Below are 19829 nucleotides of genomic sequence, written 5' to 3'. Positions count from 1 at the left end.
TTATGCACATATTAAAAATTTTTCATTGTTATTACATAGGTATTAGGGTAAACTATATGCCCCTGATGCTGTTCTATGCCCAATATATAGTTAAATAAGTGCAAATTTAGCTTTGGATGTGTCTATTTATAAATGTTAAGGCTTCTATGCTTAAAATGTGTATGAAAATGTATTACGTATAGGGTATTTTTATTTCTGCACATAAATATGATACAAAGGCAGCTTTTGAAACTGCCCTCCAGGTATCAAAGAGGATGTTTTTTCATGTTCGTTCTTGTGAGCCGCTGTCTGCCGCTCTTCCGAAAATAGTTAAAAAGTGCAAATTTAGCGATCAGCGTGTCGATTTATAAATTTTCATGCTTTTGTTTAAAATGTGTATGAAAATGGTGTAGGGCACTTTTATTTCTGTGCACAAATATGATACAAAGGCAGTTCCTTCTTGTCCACTGCTGCCTGCCGCTCTTCCAAAAATATAGTTGAAAAAGTGCATATTTAGTGATTGATGTGTCAATTTTATAAATGTTCATGCTTTTATGTTTAAAATGTGTATGAAAATGTATTACATATGGGGTATTTTTATTTTTGTACATAAATAAGATACAAATTACGGCAGCTTTTGTAAATGCCATCCGCGTATAACAGAGGATATTTTTTCATGTTCATTCTTGTCCGCCGCTGTTCCGAAAAATGCATTTCAGACTTCACGTGGTTATATTTTATTAATTTGAGAGCTAATTATAACTAATTTTATTAAAGAAACTTCAGCTTTTTGTCATAAGTTTTCATGCTTTTATGTTTAAAATGTGAATAAAAAATGTATTACAGGGCATTTTTATTTTTTATTTTTGTACATAACTATGATACAGTGGCAGTACGCATGTCCATTTGAAGTCTTTGTAACAGCCCTTCACATGATGAAGACAATAGGTTGATCAGTCGCCCCCGAATAATAATACTTTAATTTATATAACTGAATCACATTTTTATAACATTTACAATTGTTGCATAAATTGATTTGAAAATACAAAACTCGCATATACATTCGATTTTGCAGCACTGCAATTTGTTTGTTTTTCCATAGGATAGAAGTACAAAATATAACTGTGCAACTCTGTTGATTTTTTGCTTTGTTACGCGAGCAAAAAATTGGGGTACGACCAAGAGCTCGAGATGCAGCTGCTACGTGGATGGCATAGTGACGAAAATTAACCCTTAAACACCTATTGGACATATTTTATGAGACGAAAATTGTCTGTCGGGAGCTTCATTGACGTAAAATACGTTGACGCTAAAAAGTTATTTTAAATATTTGCAGATAAATAGTTAAAGGCCTACTTGGCGAAAAATTTTGAATCACGCGCCTTGAGGGATGCCTGAAGTTCACGGATCAAGCTGAGTTTTGTTTAAAAGCGTTACCCAGGCGCGCATGCGCAAATTTCTTTCTTCTCGCACTAAAAAGCATCAGCTACACATCTCAGAAATTATTTTGTCACCTTGTCGTATTTTTACACCATTTAATATTAGCCATTACAGAGTTTTATATATGAAAATGTGCACAATTTCATGTAGAATACAACAAAAAACAACCCATGGTTGTAACTTTTATCAGCTTTGAAATATTTTCATATAAATCATGACAAGTGCCAAAATTTCAACCTTCGGTCAACTTTGACTACCAAAATGGTCGAAAAACACAATTGTAAGCTAAAACTCTTACATTCTAGTAATATTCAATCATTTATCTTCATTTTGCAACAAATTGGAAGTCTCTAGCTCAACTATTTCGATTTATGGTGAATTTTTGAAAAAAAAAAAAAAACTTTTCCTAACGTACATGCAGTAACTGCCAAAAAAATAAGAAATTCTATCGTCTGATTGTCGTAATGTTTGCACAGTTTTATATTAGCAGTTACAAAAGTTTTATATATGAAAATGTGCGCAATTTCATGTAGAATACAACAATAAACAACCCATGGTTGTAGCTTTAATCAGTTTTGAAATATTTTCACAATAATAATAAGTGCCAAAATTTCAACTTTCGGTCAACTTTGACTACCAAAATGGTTGAAAAACGCAATTGTAAGCTAAACCTCTTACATTCTAGTAATATTCAATCATTTACCTTCATTTTGCAACTAATTGGAAGTCTCTAGTACAATATTTTGATTTATGGTGAATTTAAAAAAAAAAAAAAAAATTTCCTTACGTCCACACGGTAACTGCCGAAAAAGTCAGAAATTCTTTCGTCAGATTGTCGTAGTGTTTGCAATGTTTTACATTAGCCGTTACATAAAGCTTTATATATGAGAATGTGTGCAATTTCATGTAGAATACAACAATAAATAACTCATGGTTGTAGCTTTTATCGGGTGTGAAATATTTTCATATAAATAACTATAGAAAAAATTCAACCTTCAGTCAACTTGAACTTGACCAAAATGGTAGAAAACTGCAATTGTAAGCTACAACACTTCCAGTCTAGTATTATTCAATCAATTACCTTCATTTTTCAACAAACGAGAAGTCTCTAGCACAATTTTTCAATTTATGGTGAATTTTTTAAACAAAACTTTTTTTTTTATGTCCGCACATTATTGTGATGATATTTTCTGTGTTGCTTTGATCGTTTTACAATTTGTTATATACCAAAATTTGTATACAATTAAATGAATTTTTTTTTTCACGCTGTCATATATTCCAATATTTATATATAATGATATTTTTTTTCATTTCTAATGGTTGCATACTAAACTTCAGGCAATGAAAAACAAAAGGGGGCCAAAAATGAACTCTTAATCTTGAAAACCAAGCATACTGTGATTTTTTTAAAAAACTTTTTTCTGCTTCGGCGCTCACTCCCGAACGCCACCGGCATACAGGAGACACTTACAGAAATACCAGCTCAGCGTTTAAGGGTTAAGATAAGCACAGAAGAAAAAGTAAATATGCACCTGTTCCATAAATTTTTTAAAAGTTATACAATACTTCACTGTATCCAATAATATTGTATGTATTCTCATATTATTGAATTACAAAATACTACGGTAAATCTAAGCCAGTAATCCGTGGAGTGGCCAATGTTTTGGTTTGTAAATCAGCTGATGGCGAATACGAATTTGTTTTGCCATATTTAATGCAACTCTGAGCAAATTTTCTTGCTTTTAGTTAGCATAAACGAATATCTAGATACTTGACTTATATGAGACAAGGTTACGTATTTTTCCTTATACGACCGAGTTCGGATTGGTTCAAAAGGAAGGCCTAACACACTCATGACGTCCTCTGGGGTTTTTAAAGAAGGGTTAATTAATTTATACTCTAGCCTCAGGCTTCCCCCCAGCTTCTCAAGAGCATGTTCGTGCCTCTCTGTGCGTAATTTTATCACATATTGTATATGTAATTTTGTAAGGCTACTAGTAGCCTATCGTATTTATCATTGGAGAGGAGAGTCTCTCTCTCTCTCTCTCTCTCTCTCTCTCTCTCTCTCTCTCTCTCTCTCTCTCTCCCGCCTCCTTCCCCCCTCTTCCTCTCTCCTCCGCTCTCCCTCTTGGTCTCTCTCTCTCTGTCTCTCTCTCTCTCTCTCTCTCTCTCTCTCTCTCTTGATGGAGACATGCATGTGTTATTGTTTAATGCAAACCAGATAGGTACTTGATTTTATGCACGTTGATTTTCAATATCACAGAGAGGTTGGAAGAGTTGGTTCCCTCCCTGGCTTACCCGACCAAGCCTAGGCTAGGTTTTGGAAGGTAGGCCAGGTGCCCCTACACCTATACCCCTTATGCCTTCGTTGTGATTGTGAACAATATTTTTTTTTTAACATATTACGTTGGCGGCATGATTATTGAGAAACAATACGTGATTTCGTTCGCAATTTTCCTTTATATCATCGTAATATGAACTTCATGTTATTTATCTTTTATCGGCATGAAACCAACAGTGAAATGTGTTCTTTCAATCACAGTAGTTTTGATTAAAAGGATTTTATCTCAATTTTATCAATGGTTGTGTTTGATGGCATATGTTTACTGGAGTTTTATCCGTGTTGCCGATGCAAGATAAAAGGGTCAAAAATCTATTTCTGGGGGAAGACCTGTGTTGCCCGGTGAAAAGTTCCTGTAGCTCACTTTTCTAAGTATAAATAGATCCTAAATATACCAGAGAAAAAGCTAGCATGGTATGCTGAAGTTACTACCCTCAGCTCGAACACCCCAAAGGCCTCGGTATAAGCACTAGGGCGAGTGGAAGCCACTACTCACAGGACTTCTGCCAATTAGAGGATTCCTCTTCAAAGTCCCTCCCACGGCAAGAGCCGTTACAAAGGCTACTCCCCTTACCTTCCGCTCGCTCTCGCTACTACTACTGCCCGCCCGCCATCTTCGTTCCTGTAATTAGCATTGTGAGTGCAACACGCGTCTCAGAGCTCCCTTAGTGCTTTATCTAGAAACCAGCGATGTCCTCTGTGGAACTTCCTCCTTCATCAAAGTTGAGTATTCCAATTGGTGTTTTCGTAATTTGTATCGTTATGATGCATTCCATTTGTTGCCTTCAGCCCCTTAAAACGTTTTGGGGGCACTGCTAGTTCATCTGCCATTTTGGGTGCATCATCAGAGCACGTGTTTTGTTATTACTCGTTATTTCCTTTTTATTCTTAATTTCGTTAATTTTATATTCATTACAGTCATCAGTGACGTTTTTTCGTATCGCGTACTTAATTATTTAGCCGACCGAGTTCGGATTGGTTCAAAAGGAAGGCCTAACACACTCATGACGTCCTCTGGGGTTTTTAAAGAAGGGTTGATTAATTCATACTCTAGCCTCAGGCTTTGGAAGGTAGGCCAGGTGCCCCTACCCCTATACCCCTTATGCCTCTCTCCCAGTCTGTGCTACGGTGCTAGCGGGGAGGATATCAAGGATAGAGTGTCTCTCTCTTATCATATTGTTGGACCTATCCTCCCTACCTGTCCATGTCGAAAAATTCGAATTTGGAGGGTTTGGTTGAGGGCCACCATTCACACCATGATGTCTTTGGAGGTTATCTGACCTACCTGACCGGTTCCGTAGTGATTTTGGAAGGTTAGGCTAGATCCATACTGGGTATTCTCCTTTCACCTTATGTTCCTCTTGCAACTCTTCCACGATGCCTCATTATTATATATAATTTATTGTATTGCTTGTAAATTAAGTGGTCTGGTATGTATATCGTCCTGGCCTAGCCTCCTTTAGTATAACCTTTAGTAGTAGGGCATGACCTCCCGTTTGAGTGTGGTCACCGATCGGTCGCTGTACCAATCACGACGGGCCAGTCGGTCCATTACCCCTATAGTAGGCTACACAGCCTTCAATAGGTCTCTATCTCTGATTGGGTTGGTGGCCAGGCGATCACGACCGACCACCCCACATACATACCAACCCCCCACCTCCTCCCCCCCTTCCCTCACTTCCTAGCTCGGCTCTGCCTGACGCTGGCTTATAGCTCGCGGTTCTAGTAGTCTTATCGATGAACGACCGCTCAAGCTTTTTCACTTAAGAGGGGAAGTGAGGGGTTGGAGCGGTGGGGTTACTGGTATTATATGTAATCACCTTATGTCTCGGAGTCTCATTAGCAGCTTGAACAGTTTTCTCAGCTTCAGCTATAACTAGGTTTAAATTTAACAGCATATTTCCCTACTGATCTTTTGATCTATATATAGATATTTGATCTATAGCGAATAAAAGTTATTACATTAAGATATCTCAGAAGAAGAAGAAGAAGAAGAAGAAGAAGAAGAAGAAGAAGAAGAAGAAGAAGAAGAAGAAGAAGAAGAAGAAGAAGAAGAAGAAGAAGAAGAAGAAGAAGAAGAAGAAGAAGAAGAAGAAGAAGAAGAAGAAGAAGAAGAGAAGAAGAAGAAGAAAGAAGAAGAAGAAGAAGAAGAAGAAGAAGAAGAAGAAGAAGAAGAAGAAGAGAAGAAGAAGAAGAAGAAGAAGAAGAAGAAGAAGAAGAAGAAGAAGAAGAAGAAGAAGAAGAAGAAGAAGAAGAAGAAGAAGAAGAAGAAGAAGAAGAAGAAGAAGAAGAAGAAGAAGAAGAAGAAGAAGAAGAAGAAGAAGAAGAAGAAGAAGAAGAAGGAGGAGGAGGAGGTCATTTCTTGTTCGGTTGTTCATGGCCGTACATGTTTAAACAACGAGTACAGTATAGCGTTAAACCCAAACTTTCATCACACTCTTTTGCTGTTTTTGAACTTATGCAACTAGAAGATGGGATAAAGTTGGGCTATTGTAATTTGGTCTCATAAAATCGGATTATTGTAAGACGAATTATCGAAACTTGAACACTATAGCTACCTGTACACTGTATAAAATCTTATTATATCTTTACATACTCTAGACACCCAAAGGATTAAAGCTAGGCTTTTTTCACTTTACAGTACAGTAATACTTTGGGTTACGAACCGATTAGTATACGAATTTTTTAACTTACGAAGTGATGCCCTCATTCTGGAATACGAATTTCACTTGGAATACGAATGAGTGAATTTCCATCATGGGAGGTCGCTTGCTTTGCTTTGTTTACATCGGACATCGGATGAGTGTGGGATCTGCGAACGCATTTTTTTCGGCCAAAACTTAACGCCTGCTTTGTTTACATCGGACATCGGATGAGCGTGGGATCTGCGAACGCATTTTTTCGGCCAAAACTTAACGAGGGTCACGTGACTTCCTCCCACGCATCCCTTGACCCTTTTTAAACCATAACTCTTTCACTATCTCGCTGGCGGTAAGATTGAACGCATCTGTCCGTGATACGCTCTCAAATTTGCTTAGTGATTTGCGCACGTGTTGTGTTTCCGTGATAGTGCTTATACATTACTATTACCCAAATACTAAAGACAATGGCTCCCAAGATGACGAAGGCAAGCAGCAAGAAGGAAAGCATAAGAAAGGAGATGATTACAGTCTAAATGAAGAAGGAAATTATCCAAATGCATGATAAAGGCGAGCGCGTGAAAGACATTGCAGCATTCTTCAAGTGGTCGCAATCAACGATCTGCACTATTTTGAAGAAAAAGAAAGAAATTAAAGCCAGTAAAGCATCAAAAGGTGTCACAGTATTGACGAAACAACGGCCTTATATTCTCGACGATGTAGAAAATTTGCTCATGGTTTGGATAAACGAGAAGCAGCTGGCAGGAGATTCCGTAAGTGAGCGCATCATTTGCGAAAAGGCTCGTAAGAGTGCAACAAATTTGTTTATCGATAATGGGGTGGGTCATTTCTATAAAATTTTAAAGAACAGGCAAAAGCAAGCCTCCATAGAAAAATATTTTTTCAAAATTGTAAAAGACGACAGTGTCGCGTAAGCGTAAAATTAGTGATCGTAGTGAACGGTGCTCTCTAGAGAAAGAACCAGAAAGTCTTCCAGAAGTGTTCACGGAGGGAGATTTCCCCCCCCAAGCCCTAACCCTCTCCTCCTCACCCTTCCCCTCCTCCCGTCTCCGTCAAGCCAGCAGCCACACTCGCCAAAGGTAAAGTTCAGGTTTTACTGTGCATGCATATTAAATCTAGTGTTTATATTTAATTTAATTCTTCAATTTTATAATTTTATGTAATTCCTACACGAATTTTCAACCTTAGTGAACAAAAATAAATGGAAAAATATGAATTGAAATGGTCATTCATGGTCGGGTGGAACGCATTATTTGCTTTTTATAACATTCTTATGGGAAAATCCATTTAGGTTACGAATTTTTTAGGTTACGAAGCAGGTTCTGGAACGGATTAAATTCGTAACCCAAGGTATTACTGTATTTATAATACTATAATGTACTGTACAGTACTACTACATAGTAAATTCTGTAGTACTATACTGCATAAATATAATTTTGCTTATTGCGACATTGCGGGATTACAGCCGTTTGACTGGTCAATGGCGTTGTTAATTGGGCTAGTATTCCGAAAGAAGGTGTGCGACGGCCATAGACTTTAAAACCACTTAGCGCTGAAAATCGCTTAGCGTCAGCGGCCAGGAATGGAAACCCTGTCGCTAACGGAGGGCCGCCTGTATTTAATATATTGCAATTTTTAGTGTGACTAAGCAGTTAATGAAAAAATATCTTGACATTTATCCTATCTCTGACTTTGAATACTGTGTGATAGCAAGTAATCTACAGTTAATAAAATCCACCTTTTATTATGTATAGGGCCTAAAATGCTCTTAGCACAGAAAAACTAAATCGCATAGAGCATATAATTCAAGGTTAAGAATGGCCCATACCTATGATGCTGGGGAAACCTTAACTCCAATGGAGGCACTCTAACAATACTGTGCCAGTTATACCCAGGGTTTTTTTTTGTTTTGTTTTTCAAGCTTAGGAAGGGTGGGCTGGAGTCAAGAAGGGCATCCAACTGCAAAGCATATGCCAAACCATTTGATGAAAAGTGCCTTTACACAAGAGCTACAAACACTTGGAAATAGCTTGTCAAAAAATAGCAGACCTGACTAGGGATTAAGCAAGAATGATGAGGGATTCATGGGACACTCATCGAGGGTCATGGATACTTTGGGTATCCAAAACTAAGCATTGGCTGGTTGGTGCCTCTTGTCATACATCTTTTTTATCAAAATCCACGTCTTAGGAGTGGACGTAGATAAAGATAGGTTTCTTTTCAGATTTTCGACAAAAACAATGGGCATTCTGTCTTTGCATTCTGTCTTTGGGCTCAGAGGCCCTAATAGAACCGCAGAAGAAATCAAGTGTGCAAATGACAGTGGCTTAAGACCACCAATCTGCACCATCATTATAAAGGGGTGCTAATGAAGGCTTTTTCACTATGGTCAGGGTCTTGCTCACATAACCTATTCATACTATATGAGCCCATACTAATCTATACTAACTAGTACAGTATTTTAGATACAACAAAATGACAAAACTAGGTAAGAAGGAAAAAAAATCTTAGTAGACACTCACTTGGCATTGGTTCCAATCCAATATAAGATACCATTCTCATCGAATTCCCGACTATTTTTAAAGACTAGTTTTTGACCTTCCTTCAACTTCTTCACAAAGGCAAAAGATGCACGATCAAAATCGTACCACTGCTTGGCAACCATCTTCAGGAGATAACGTTCTAATTGTTCTACAGTTGCCAAAGGCTCCATCTGTGAAATTAAATTGTATCACTGACAAGACTTAAAAGAAAAAATTCTTAAAGAGTAAGAGAACAGAACAGAATAGTATAACTGAAATTTTGTTGTCACTTAAAATGATAGCTTTTTACAGTTGAAGAAAATATGAACATTAGATAAACCTAAAGAACAATGTTACAATTACCAAACTTCACATTCCATCACATGTGTTCCTAACAAATGCAAGTAGGGTGGAAGATAAGCAGACAAAAAATTACTAAGCATGCAGTCCTGTACTTTGGGCGAAATAATATTTTCGTAGTCATTGTTTTCACCATTCTTTCCACCATTCTTTCCTCAATTTTTAACTGCTATACATTATCATTGAGAGGATGTAAAAATGACATTTCCATAAGATAAATAAAAACTAAATATACTTACTCAGTAATTAACAGCTAACAATTTCTTGCCTTGACAGCTTGTAAATTAAAAATTTGCGGGTAACGCTTCACAGATTTATTGCATGTGACTGGTCCCACCCCACAACCAGGAATACCAAGAAATACTAGCAGACTACCTCATTCAGTAGGGAGGAGGGAGGGCTCCGTCCATATTTACTGGGTAAGTGTATATAAACATTCATTTCATCATAAAAAGTCATCTTTATTCAAGTAACTTACCCTGTAATTACTTGGCTGATTCCACATTGACAGGAGGTTGGATATATGGACATATTCTACTCCAAAACATTAAGTCACATAATGAATTTGAAATAGAAAGAATTGCTAGCATTGAGTACAATGCTTTAGTTCTTTATTAGTTAAGAGTACCTGCAGTAGAGAACTGCCTCTGGCAGTTTCTCAACTTAACCTGTAGCAGCGCGGTGGTAAAGCCAGGAGCGCCTCTACTGAAGTGGGAGCTTAGTAACAAAGGGGTATTCAGATTGCTAACAAAGAATCAGTGGAAGTTATGTAGCACAAGCTGTTATCTGAAGGCTAGCAAAACTTTACCTGGGCACAGTATTGCATAGAAAACCAGATAACACTACCACCTGCACTTGAAATAAAATCACAACTTTTCTACTGAGAGTGGTGGGTGCTCTAGGTGTATACATTGTACCCTCTGGGCCCCTGTAAAACTCGACACCTTATAACAACGAGAAGAGATAGTAGGAGAACCCCCAAGCTTCCTTCAGTGCTCTCATGCCCGATATAAACACAAGGTACTGCCAAATACTTAACACTATTCCTGTAGAATGGTTGTATAATGGACATAAGGGACAAGTAGAGCCTGAAAGTTAAAAAAAGAAAAATGCTTTTCTACCATCTTCAGCTTTCAGTTAAAAAGTAGGGAAATTCTCCCTTAAATATAAGAATAACTCGGAAAATAAAAGTCCATTAGTATAAAGAACCAGACATTATAAACGGAAGACGAGACCTAGTCATAACACCTAAGGTTATGGATGGCCTTTGAACTACAATTTTCAGGTAATACCTGAACATTTCAGTTGGACAGCGACATCTCTATTCATCCTCGATCTGGTGAGCACTTTTGGGGGCTTAAGAAAACGAGCTGGTACCAGGCTGTGGTTGGAGCAAGTGTTAGAGGACAACAAGACCTCTTGCTATCACATCACAGAAAAAGATGGCCGCAAGCTTTCATTTCCTTCCAGGTAATACCGGAACCCTCCAACTGTACAAGAAGCTGATGGACATTCAGAGAAAGGGGTGGTGCCAGGCTGTAGGTAAGGCCACCAGAGCTGACTGCCACCTAACTACTAAACGTTTGGGAGCTGGAGGGCGTCCATAGGAGTTTTGGCAAGAGCTGGTGCCTGGTCGTAACTCATACTAATGGGTGCTCCTGGGCATTACAGAGAGAGAGAGAGAGAGAGAGAGAGAGAGAGAGAGAGAGAGAGAGAGAGAGAGAGAGAGAGAGAGAGAGAGAGAGAGAGAGAGAGAATGGAACTAGGTCATGGAAGGGTCCTCACTCTCCATAAAAAAATTCTCTGGGTAAATAAACAAACCTCGTTATTGATTCAAGATTTAGCTTTATCTCCTTTCAAATCTCTCAAAATGTCTTGTAGCACCTCTGAAAATAAGACCCTCCTTTCTGATACTCACCCGGACAGCCCAAAGCCTGTCCACGTAAGAGCATACACCACCTTTGATGGTGTCTCTGAGGTGAGATTGTTCAAGAAGGTACAGAAGGTGGAAGGATTGTGGGATAGTCCATCAATCCATTGCAGCAAATTGGTAATCATAATTGCAATTCAGAATGGGGTTATAAGAGAGACAGTAATATTCTGAAGACTGAAAAACAATGTCGAGCAGCAGAAGAGTGTAGAAGTTGGAACAATCTTGTAAAACAATGTCTGGTGACCATGTTAGAAGGTTCCTTCAAAGTGGCAGACAGCCAAGGTTGGCCTGCCTCACAGAAAGCACATAACTCAACAGAATGAGTGTCTAGGAACAATCTGGAATAAGTGTGTGTTTCTGATGGGTCTGTTTCTCTACCAGAAATTCTACTTAACTAAAGAAACCTTAATCAATATTTTACGGTAAAAACTCTGCTTGTGGACAAGTGTTGGAGTAAAAATGGAAGAACTGTGGTGATGTCTAAAGGAATACCTCAGTCTAGGCTCTTCTAGTATATTTGAGAAGGTACCGTTTTCCCAGGTATATGTCCTCTGCAAACCCCCCCACACACACACACACACACACACACACACACACACACACACACACAAAAAGGGTTTCCCAAGTGGGCTCCCTTGACTAGAACAGGGAGTGAGTAGTAGTAGCCTAAGACTAGTCTCATGATGAGGGACACCTTCCGGACAAATATAATTCAGACAACTACCAATGTAGGTCTGACTGAAAATTTGAGTCTTTAGGAAGAGTTAGTGGATACCAGCTATAATACTCTGTCCATGCTGGTCTTGTGCGATGCTAGTGGAAGGATTCATGACGCTCCCTTCAGTCTGGAGCCATAAAAGAACGCTCAGGAGGGAAGATATCGTCATTCCAAAGGGCAAAATGACTGAGCATGTATGCCTTCTGAAAGCAACTGTGATTCTCTTGGTAGATGGCCGAAACCGGCAACACTCAAGTTTCTTCTGTCTTCTTAGCCCCTGCTTCTGATGTTAAGACAAAAAAGATCCTTACTCCAAAATCTTGACAAGAACTTTAACCACAGGACTAATTCCATCTAAGCATCACAGGGAGTAACAGACAAAAAGACATTGTCTTGCTCCCTTAAAAACCACAGTTAGGCTCTCAATTCTCTGTAGAGGTGACAACTTTCTCCAAACTCAATACATTTGTCGTCCACCGAAGTCCCTGTCTGCAAAGGCCAGTGCTTCGAGACACTAACTGATGACAAAAAGGGGGGCAATTCGGCCCGTCTGAGCCTTTAGGCAAAGGTGGAACAGGTCAAAAAGACACAAAACTACCCAAGAGTGATTATATGGCATTCAAAGGAGGGAGTCCGATACAGAAGGACGACACCTGATAATCGGACTACAGTCAGCCACTAGAAGACCAAAGCTAGGCTTCCAATTGGAAATTCTGCTAAAAGAAAAGAACAACTATATGTTCTTAGAAGGGAAAGACACCGAGTAAATAGAGATTAGGTCAGCCACTAGTAGGCTGACACCCAATGCCTGAGATGGTGATAAGGAGCTATCAAGCACCATAGAGTACTTGGGCGGTCTTGGAAGCTCGGGTGCCATCAGGCGGTCTTGGAAGCTCGGGTGCCATCAGGCAGTCTTGGAAGCTCGGGTGCCATCAGGCGGTCTTGGAAGCTCGGGTGCCATCAGGCGGTCTTGGAAGCTCGGGTGCCATCAGGCGGTCTTGGAAGCTCGGGTGCCATCAGGCGGTCTTGGAAGCTCGGGTGCCATCAGGCGTTTGGAAGCTTCGGAAGCCATCAGCGGGTCTTGGAAGCCTCGGGTGCCATCAGGCGGTCTTGGAAGCTCGGGTGCCATCAGGCGGTCTTGGAAGCTCGGGTGCCATCAGGCGGTCTTGGAAGCTCGGGTGCCATCAGGCGGTCTTGGAAGCTCGGGTGCCATCAGGCGGTCTTGGAAGCTCGGGTGCCATCAGGCAGTCTTGGAAGCTCAGGTGCTATCAGGCACTATAGAATGCTCGGATGTTATGGGAGTTCGGAAGCTATCAGGCACTTATGTTCCGCTCTGAAAGGCTCCTCAAACAACCGAGATTCACCAGACAAAAAATGCCATTGGTGCATTGTCTACATTGGTGTGTCAATATTATAAAAGCACATCTCTCTGGACACCTTTCAGATGCCTGTCCATCTCCTCCTTGGTTAAGGGGAGGCTGACAGGGACTGGTTTAGGAAAACCAATAGGACCAGATAGCAACCTCCTCCACTACACAATACAGTAAGATGCCTTTGCAGCGGCTGTCTGTCGATACCTAGGACGGGACTGTGGGGGAGCCTACCCATGTGTAAACCTCCCAGGACTTCCAGTTATCTCCCCTCCCAGGTTAGGGGAGTATGACAGGGACCCTTGTCTAGGAAAATCTAGGAACGAGTAGGCACCTCGTCCACTTAACAACAATTCACTTCATTACAAGGTTAACATTGCTAACCCACACACACTAGACTGGCAATGGCATGGGAAGGATGCAAGGGAGCCAAGCATGGGAGTAAGGGGAGAAAATAAACAAGGGCCAGAAGGAGAGAAAATTGGTGTGTGGAGAGAGTTGGCGCCAGGCTAGCTGGGCACCAGGAAAGCTAGCTGCATAATGATTGAAATTTCCACAATAGACATTTTTTCTATATGTATTATATCTTTAAGGATGAAGATATATGTATACTACTAAGCTTACAAGAATGCTGTTTGCATGCAATCACCACAAACTTTCCTGACATTGTAAAAACTCTTAGCATGTATACTATAAAGCTTACAAGAATCCTGTTTGCATGCATTCATCACAAACTCTTTCCTGACATTGTACAAAACTCTTAGCATGGTTCCCAGATGCCAAGAAATACTACTCTCCTAAAACCAAGCAAGTCAAACTAAGCACAATTCTCTCCACACTACACACTGCCCTTACACTTCTAGTTCCCTACAAGGAAAAGTGTAAGATGTTCAATTAATCCTTTACCAACGTCAGAAGTACACTGTTTACCATTAAACAGGCATATCTCAAATACTATCAAATGCTACTGAGTATTGCAGATATACATATTACTGAAAGTTGTGTCCGGTGGTTAACACAATAGTATTAACGTTTAATACTCTACTCAGAAAAGGCAACCAACCTTTACCGACAATAACCGAAGTACACCAAGTACTATCATACATAACTATCTCAATTACTATTATACATTACCAAGACTTACAAAACATGCATTTCAATATAGAAAAAATTAGTCTATTAGCAAATACAATATTACGTTTAATACGCTATTCAGAGAGGGAACGTTAACCTTTAATAACACTAGTTGAAGAATACCAAAAAACAAACATCTCAATTCCTGTCAAACATAATTGAGACTTTTAGATATATTTTTCAATCCCGGAAATATTGGTTTGGTAGAGAATGTAAAATCTATGTTTGTTACACTAATCAGTAAACTAGGTAACAAATGCAAAATTTAAGATTCTATACTACTCAGAAAAGGAAAGTGGACCTTTATCGACAAAGTTTGCTCAAATCTATCAGATGGTAAGGAGACTCTCCGATATGTTACTACAAAAAAGGGTCCTGGTAGCAAACAAAAATACAGGCAGTCCCCGGGTTACGACGGGGATTCAGTTCTTGAGAAGTGTTGTCACCCAAAAATTGTCGTAAGCCGGAACATTAATCAAAAATCCTAAGAAAACCTTAGTTTTATTGCTTTGGAACCATTCAAAACTGTAAACTGCATTCTTATTGCATTTTTCATCAAAAAAAAAAACCTTCAATTTTTTACTATTTTGCATTTTTGTGTCATATTTATTCTCCAGATCAGTGTTAGAGGCGTCGTAACCCTGGAAATAATTTCTCATGAAAATAATTGAAAAGCGCCTTAACCCCGGAACGTCATAAGACGAACACGTCGTAACCCGGGAACTGCCTTACTTTATTACTCTATTCAGAAAAAGCAACAAATACAATGTGTAATGTAATGTTTACATTATTAGCTTTTTTTCTTTTCACATGTCTCGAACATAAGAGTTTGGCAATGAATCCAATGTTTACATTACTACAATTACATTAACCTGTAAGTGATACCACGGTAAAACTACGCTACCGACAGTTAACCCTCTTAAGCCGAAGCAGTAAAAAAAAAAATTGTCTCCCGTGTGCCGGAGGTGTTTCAGAGTGAGCGCGGAAACGGAAAAAATATTTTATTCAAAAAATCACAGAGCGCTTAGTTTTCAAGATTAAGAGTTCATTTTTGGCTCCTTTTTTTGTCATTGGCTGAAGTTTAGTATGCAACCATCAGAAATGAAAAAAATTATCATTATCATATATAAATAATGCGATATATGATAGCGGAAAAAAGAAATTTCATATATAATCGTATTCAAATCGCGCTGTGCGAAAAACGATTAAAGGTAACAAGTTACTTTTTTTTTCGTTGTAATTTACACTTAATTGCGATCATTTTGATATATAACACATTGTAAAACAATAAAAGCAGCACAGAGAAAATATTATCACAAAATAATGCATGAATTCGTAACGCACGGACTCAAATATTTTTTTCAAAAATTCACCATAAATCTAAATATTGTCCTAGAGACTTCCAATTTCTTTCAAAATGAAGACAAATGATTGAATATTACTATACTGTAAGATTATTAGCTTACAATTGCAGTTTTCAACCATATCTGACGAGTTAAAGTTGACCGAATGTCAAATTTTTTTATATATATATTTTTTATATGCAATTATTTCGGAAATAAGAAAAGCTGCAACCTTCAAATATTTTTAGTTTTACTCTACATGAAATTGCACACATCTTCATATATAAAACTCTATGAAATGCCTAATATGAAACGGAACAAATATTCCGAGAATGGTACGTACGCATTTCGGAGATTTGTGGCGGAGAATCCGCGCGCGGAGGGAAGGAAAGATTTTTTTTTTTAATTCACCATAAATCTAAATATTTTGCTAGAGACTTCGAATTTGTTTCAAGATAAAGATAAATGACTGAATATTACTAGACTGTAAGAGTTTTAGCTTAAAATTGCGTTTTTCGACCATTTCGGTAGAGTCAAAGTTGACCGAACGTGGTTTTTTTTCTATTTATCGTGATTCATATGCAAATATTTCAAAAATGAGAAAAGCTACAACCTTCAATTATTTTTGGTTGTATTCTACATAAAATTGCGCACATTTTCATATATAAAACTTTATGTAACAGCTAATTTCAAATGGTGCAAACATTACCACAATGGCACGTATGATTTTTTCAGAAGAGTTACCGCGCGGACGTAAAGAAAATGTTATTTTTTTCATAAATTCACCATAAATCGAAATATTGTGCTAGAGACTTCCAATTTGTTGCAAAATAAAGGTAAATGCTTGAATATTACTAGAATATAAGAGTTTTAGCTTACAATTGCGTTTTTCGACCATTTCAGTAGAGTCAAAGTTGACCGAAGGTTGAAAATTTGGCAATTATCGTTATTTATATGAAAATATCTCAAAACTGATAAAAGCTCTAATCATGAGTATTTTATAGTTGTATTCTACATAAAAATGTGCACATTTTCATATATAATACTTCATGTAACGGCTAATTTACAATGGGTCAAAAATTATGTCAAAGTGACAAAATAATTTCCGAGATGTGTCACAGATACTTTTTAGTGCGGCAAGAAAGAAATTAGCGCTTGTGCGTCTGCGTATCGGTTGTAAACAAAACACCACCTTGATCCGTGAACTCCCAGCATCCCCTAAGGCGCATGATTCAAAAGTTTTAGGCTGGTAGGCCTATAAGTATTTTTCCGCGAATTTTAAAAAAAACTTTTGTAAGTCGACGTAAAATACGTCCAGTCGGCACACAGGAGACAAAAAATGACGTAAAATACGTCCAGTCGGCGTAAGAGGGTTAAACAATTTGACTGCGAATTCACTACTGCAACAAAATATGAAAAACTTTAATCAGGCCCATTGATAACAAAAAATACCATCCTGAAAGCTTGAAGGTTACCCGAAATCGGCAATAATCCTTCCACAAAATTCGGTCTCAAACCGATGAATTTAAGACAACAGCAGCCATCAAAACACTGTGTTACCTAAACACTGGCAGAAATAGAATAAGGTTGTCGCCTAGTAGTTCTTGGTGTTCTCGTTAGTGGGCGGGACCAGTCACCTGCACTAAATCTGTGAAGTGCTCCCCGCAAATATTTTACTTTTAAACCTCTTAAGGCAAGAAAATGTTTAGCAGAGTAATTACTGGGTAAGTTATTTATATAAAATTTCAGATTTACTTTATCTTAGTTCTACTAAAAAATTTAAAGTAGGCCTGTGAAGCTGATAATTACAGGAATATCCTAAGCTAAAGGTTCTCTTGGAAAATGCAAAGTATGATGCATCAATCTCTTAAGTTTTTATTTCATGCAATGTAACTGAACAAAGACATACCTTTAATGTTCTTCCATTCCTGTCAATCAAAGAGCTTTCTCCAGGAGCCCTTTCTAACCTAAACCTGAGACGACGACTTAAAACCTGAAGGCCTGAGCCAGCTCCGGGGACATCATAAATGTACAATGGAAGTTTCTCCAAGCTTTCTAGAACTGCAACCAACTTCCGCACTAACTGAGTACCAGGGCTAACAGATGCACTGGTCATAACAATTTCTTCATCAAATTTATCCTGTAACAAAAACATCTTTTCATTAACATACCAATTTACCAAAAATTTCTTTAAAGTTACATGAAAAGTTTTCTATTAATAATTAAAAATCATAACTTATAGTAATACCAATCTGTGATGAGGGTTTTGTTAGGACGAAAGTCATTTACGTGCGTTGCCAAACCTCTGTATTAAGGAAAATTTTATGGAATATAAGTAAATGTTGTAAAACAAAACTTTAGGGAATTACTCTGAAATATTTACTAAACATGGGTTTTTATGCATACAGTTGATAATGATAAATATTTTAAACAGTTTTTCAATATCATATTTGAGAAACGTGGCATACATGGTGCCACAACTACAATTTCGATTCACAGGTCAAGTATTGAAATATGCATCTGTCAATTAAGAAACAAACCCTTTGTTAATCTCTTAAGAATGGTCATATCTTGTAAGCTGGGGTCCTTTATGGTGAAGGTTAGGATTAGCGGATGTAAATATAGTTGGCGCTCAAAGGTAGGTGTGTGTGTGTGTGATTAAATAGTCATTAATATTAACCTTATAAAGTGAAGAAATGATGGTGACTATCACCGTCAAATGAATCGCGAAGTGTTTGAAGAACTGTTTCATTGCCAGTTGCTCCCAAACATACATACCACCAACTTCAATTAAGTGTGATGGATATCATAATGCTCCTTATCATTCATGGGAAGTAAATAGACTACCAACGATGTCAAACAAAAAGGCAGTAATTACAGAATGGCTCATCTCTAAAGGTGCGAAACGAACAGAGAAAATGTTGAAAGTCAACTTTTAGGATGGTAAAGGAGTACTCTTGTTAAAATAAAAAGGAGTACTCTTAAAATAAAAAAAACATTCATGTTTTAATGCCAATAAACACTACAGGTACTATCCTACTTACAACCAAGTTTGGTTCCGACCCACTGGTTGTAAGTCAGAATGGATGTAAGTCAAACCTTAGAAAGTGGCCAACATACTGGGTAGGGTATACTATCAATCCTTTGCTATATAAAAGTGCCTACTTAGTACTGTAATGTAATGTACAATCATTATTTCAATCTTTTTACCATAATGTACGTCTACTAATACATTTTAATCATTTATGTAATAGTATATATTACGTACAATCAGGCATTGAGTTACAATGGGGTTAGGTTCTTGCATGCATGTCAGAAGTCGATTCTTACGTAAATTGGTTTGCAATTCAGTCTACAGTACAGTTAATACCAAATGATGCTGCAGATAGGGCAGGGTAACTCAAACTGATGCTGCCTGAGTGATGAGAGTTCTCATGCCTGAGTGATGGAGTTCTCATGAGATGGCACAGTGCCAAGTAACTCAATGGTCAACTGTCTGAAGTAAGGTTGTAAGTACGAGTGGTCGTATGTCGAGCAGGTTGTAAGTCGGATATTAGTTGTATATGATAAATATCTGAATAAAGGAAAAATAAATTTATACCAGCGAACCCTTTTACGACAATTGGGGTGGGCATTCCCCTTCACTAGACTCTGAAAGGAGGATAAGCTGTACAGGACATAGGTTTTGACTTAAGGGTAATGATTCCCTAGGGGGATAAGTAAGAAATAGAGCTTTAAATTTGGCTGCCTCTACAAAGAACTTGAGATAGGCAACTTTGTGTTTTCGTTTTTAGACACACCAAACCCTCACCACAGATTGGTACTACTATAATGCCAGTACTTTGGCCCTTCAAAGATAAGCGGGTAGCTCTTTACAAAAAAATAAATCCTCATGCAACCAACACCACCATCTCTGAGGAAAATTGAGATAAAAATAAATGTCCCTAATTTTATGGTGGAAAATTTTCTATTCCTTAAGACTTCCCATAGTATAGACTTTACTAAACAGCACTTGCTTGATACTGGGGA

The 19829-nt window shown here is 38.1% G+C and overlaps 1 protein-coding gene across 15 annotated transcripts in view; it reads right to left on the bottom strand.

Moving 5' to 3' along the window:
• LOC135220600 (E3 ubiquitin-protein ligase HECTD1-like) overlaps positions 1 to 19829 on the bottom strand; it is a 294889-nt gene that overhangs the window by 106330 nt on the left and 168730 nt on the right. For all 15 annotated transcript variants that reach the window (XM_064257882.1, XM_064257881.1, XM_064257877.1 and 12 more), the window contains 2 exons: positions 17710 to 17940; positions 8943 to 9133 (listed from right to left, as the gene is read on the bottom strand). In XM_064257882.1, the coding sequence (XP_064113952.1) occupies positions 8943 to 9133; positions 17710 to 17940 (422 nt within the window). The remainder of the gene's footprint in view (positions 1 to 8942; positions 9134 to 17709; positions 17941 to 19829) is intronic.

The sequence above is a fragment of the Macrobrachium nipponense genome, chromosome 2, assembly GCF_015104395.2.
Source record: "Macrobrachium nipponense isolate FS-2020 chromosome 2, ASM1510439v2, whole genome shotgun sequence".
Taxonomy (NCBI): Eukaryota; Metazoa; Arthropoda; class Malacostraca; order Decapoda; family Palaemonidae; genus Macrobrachium; species Macrobrachium nipponense.
Note: the sequence above shows the minus strand (reverse complement) of the source record. Positions and strands in the feature narration are given on the sequence as shown.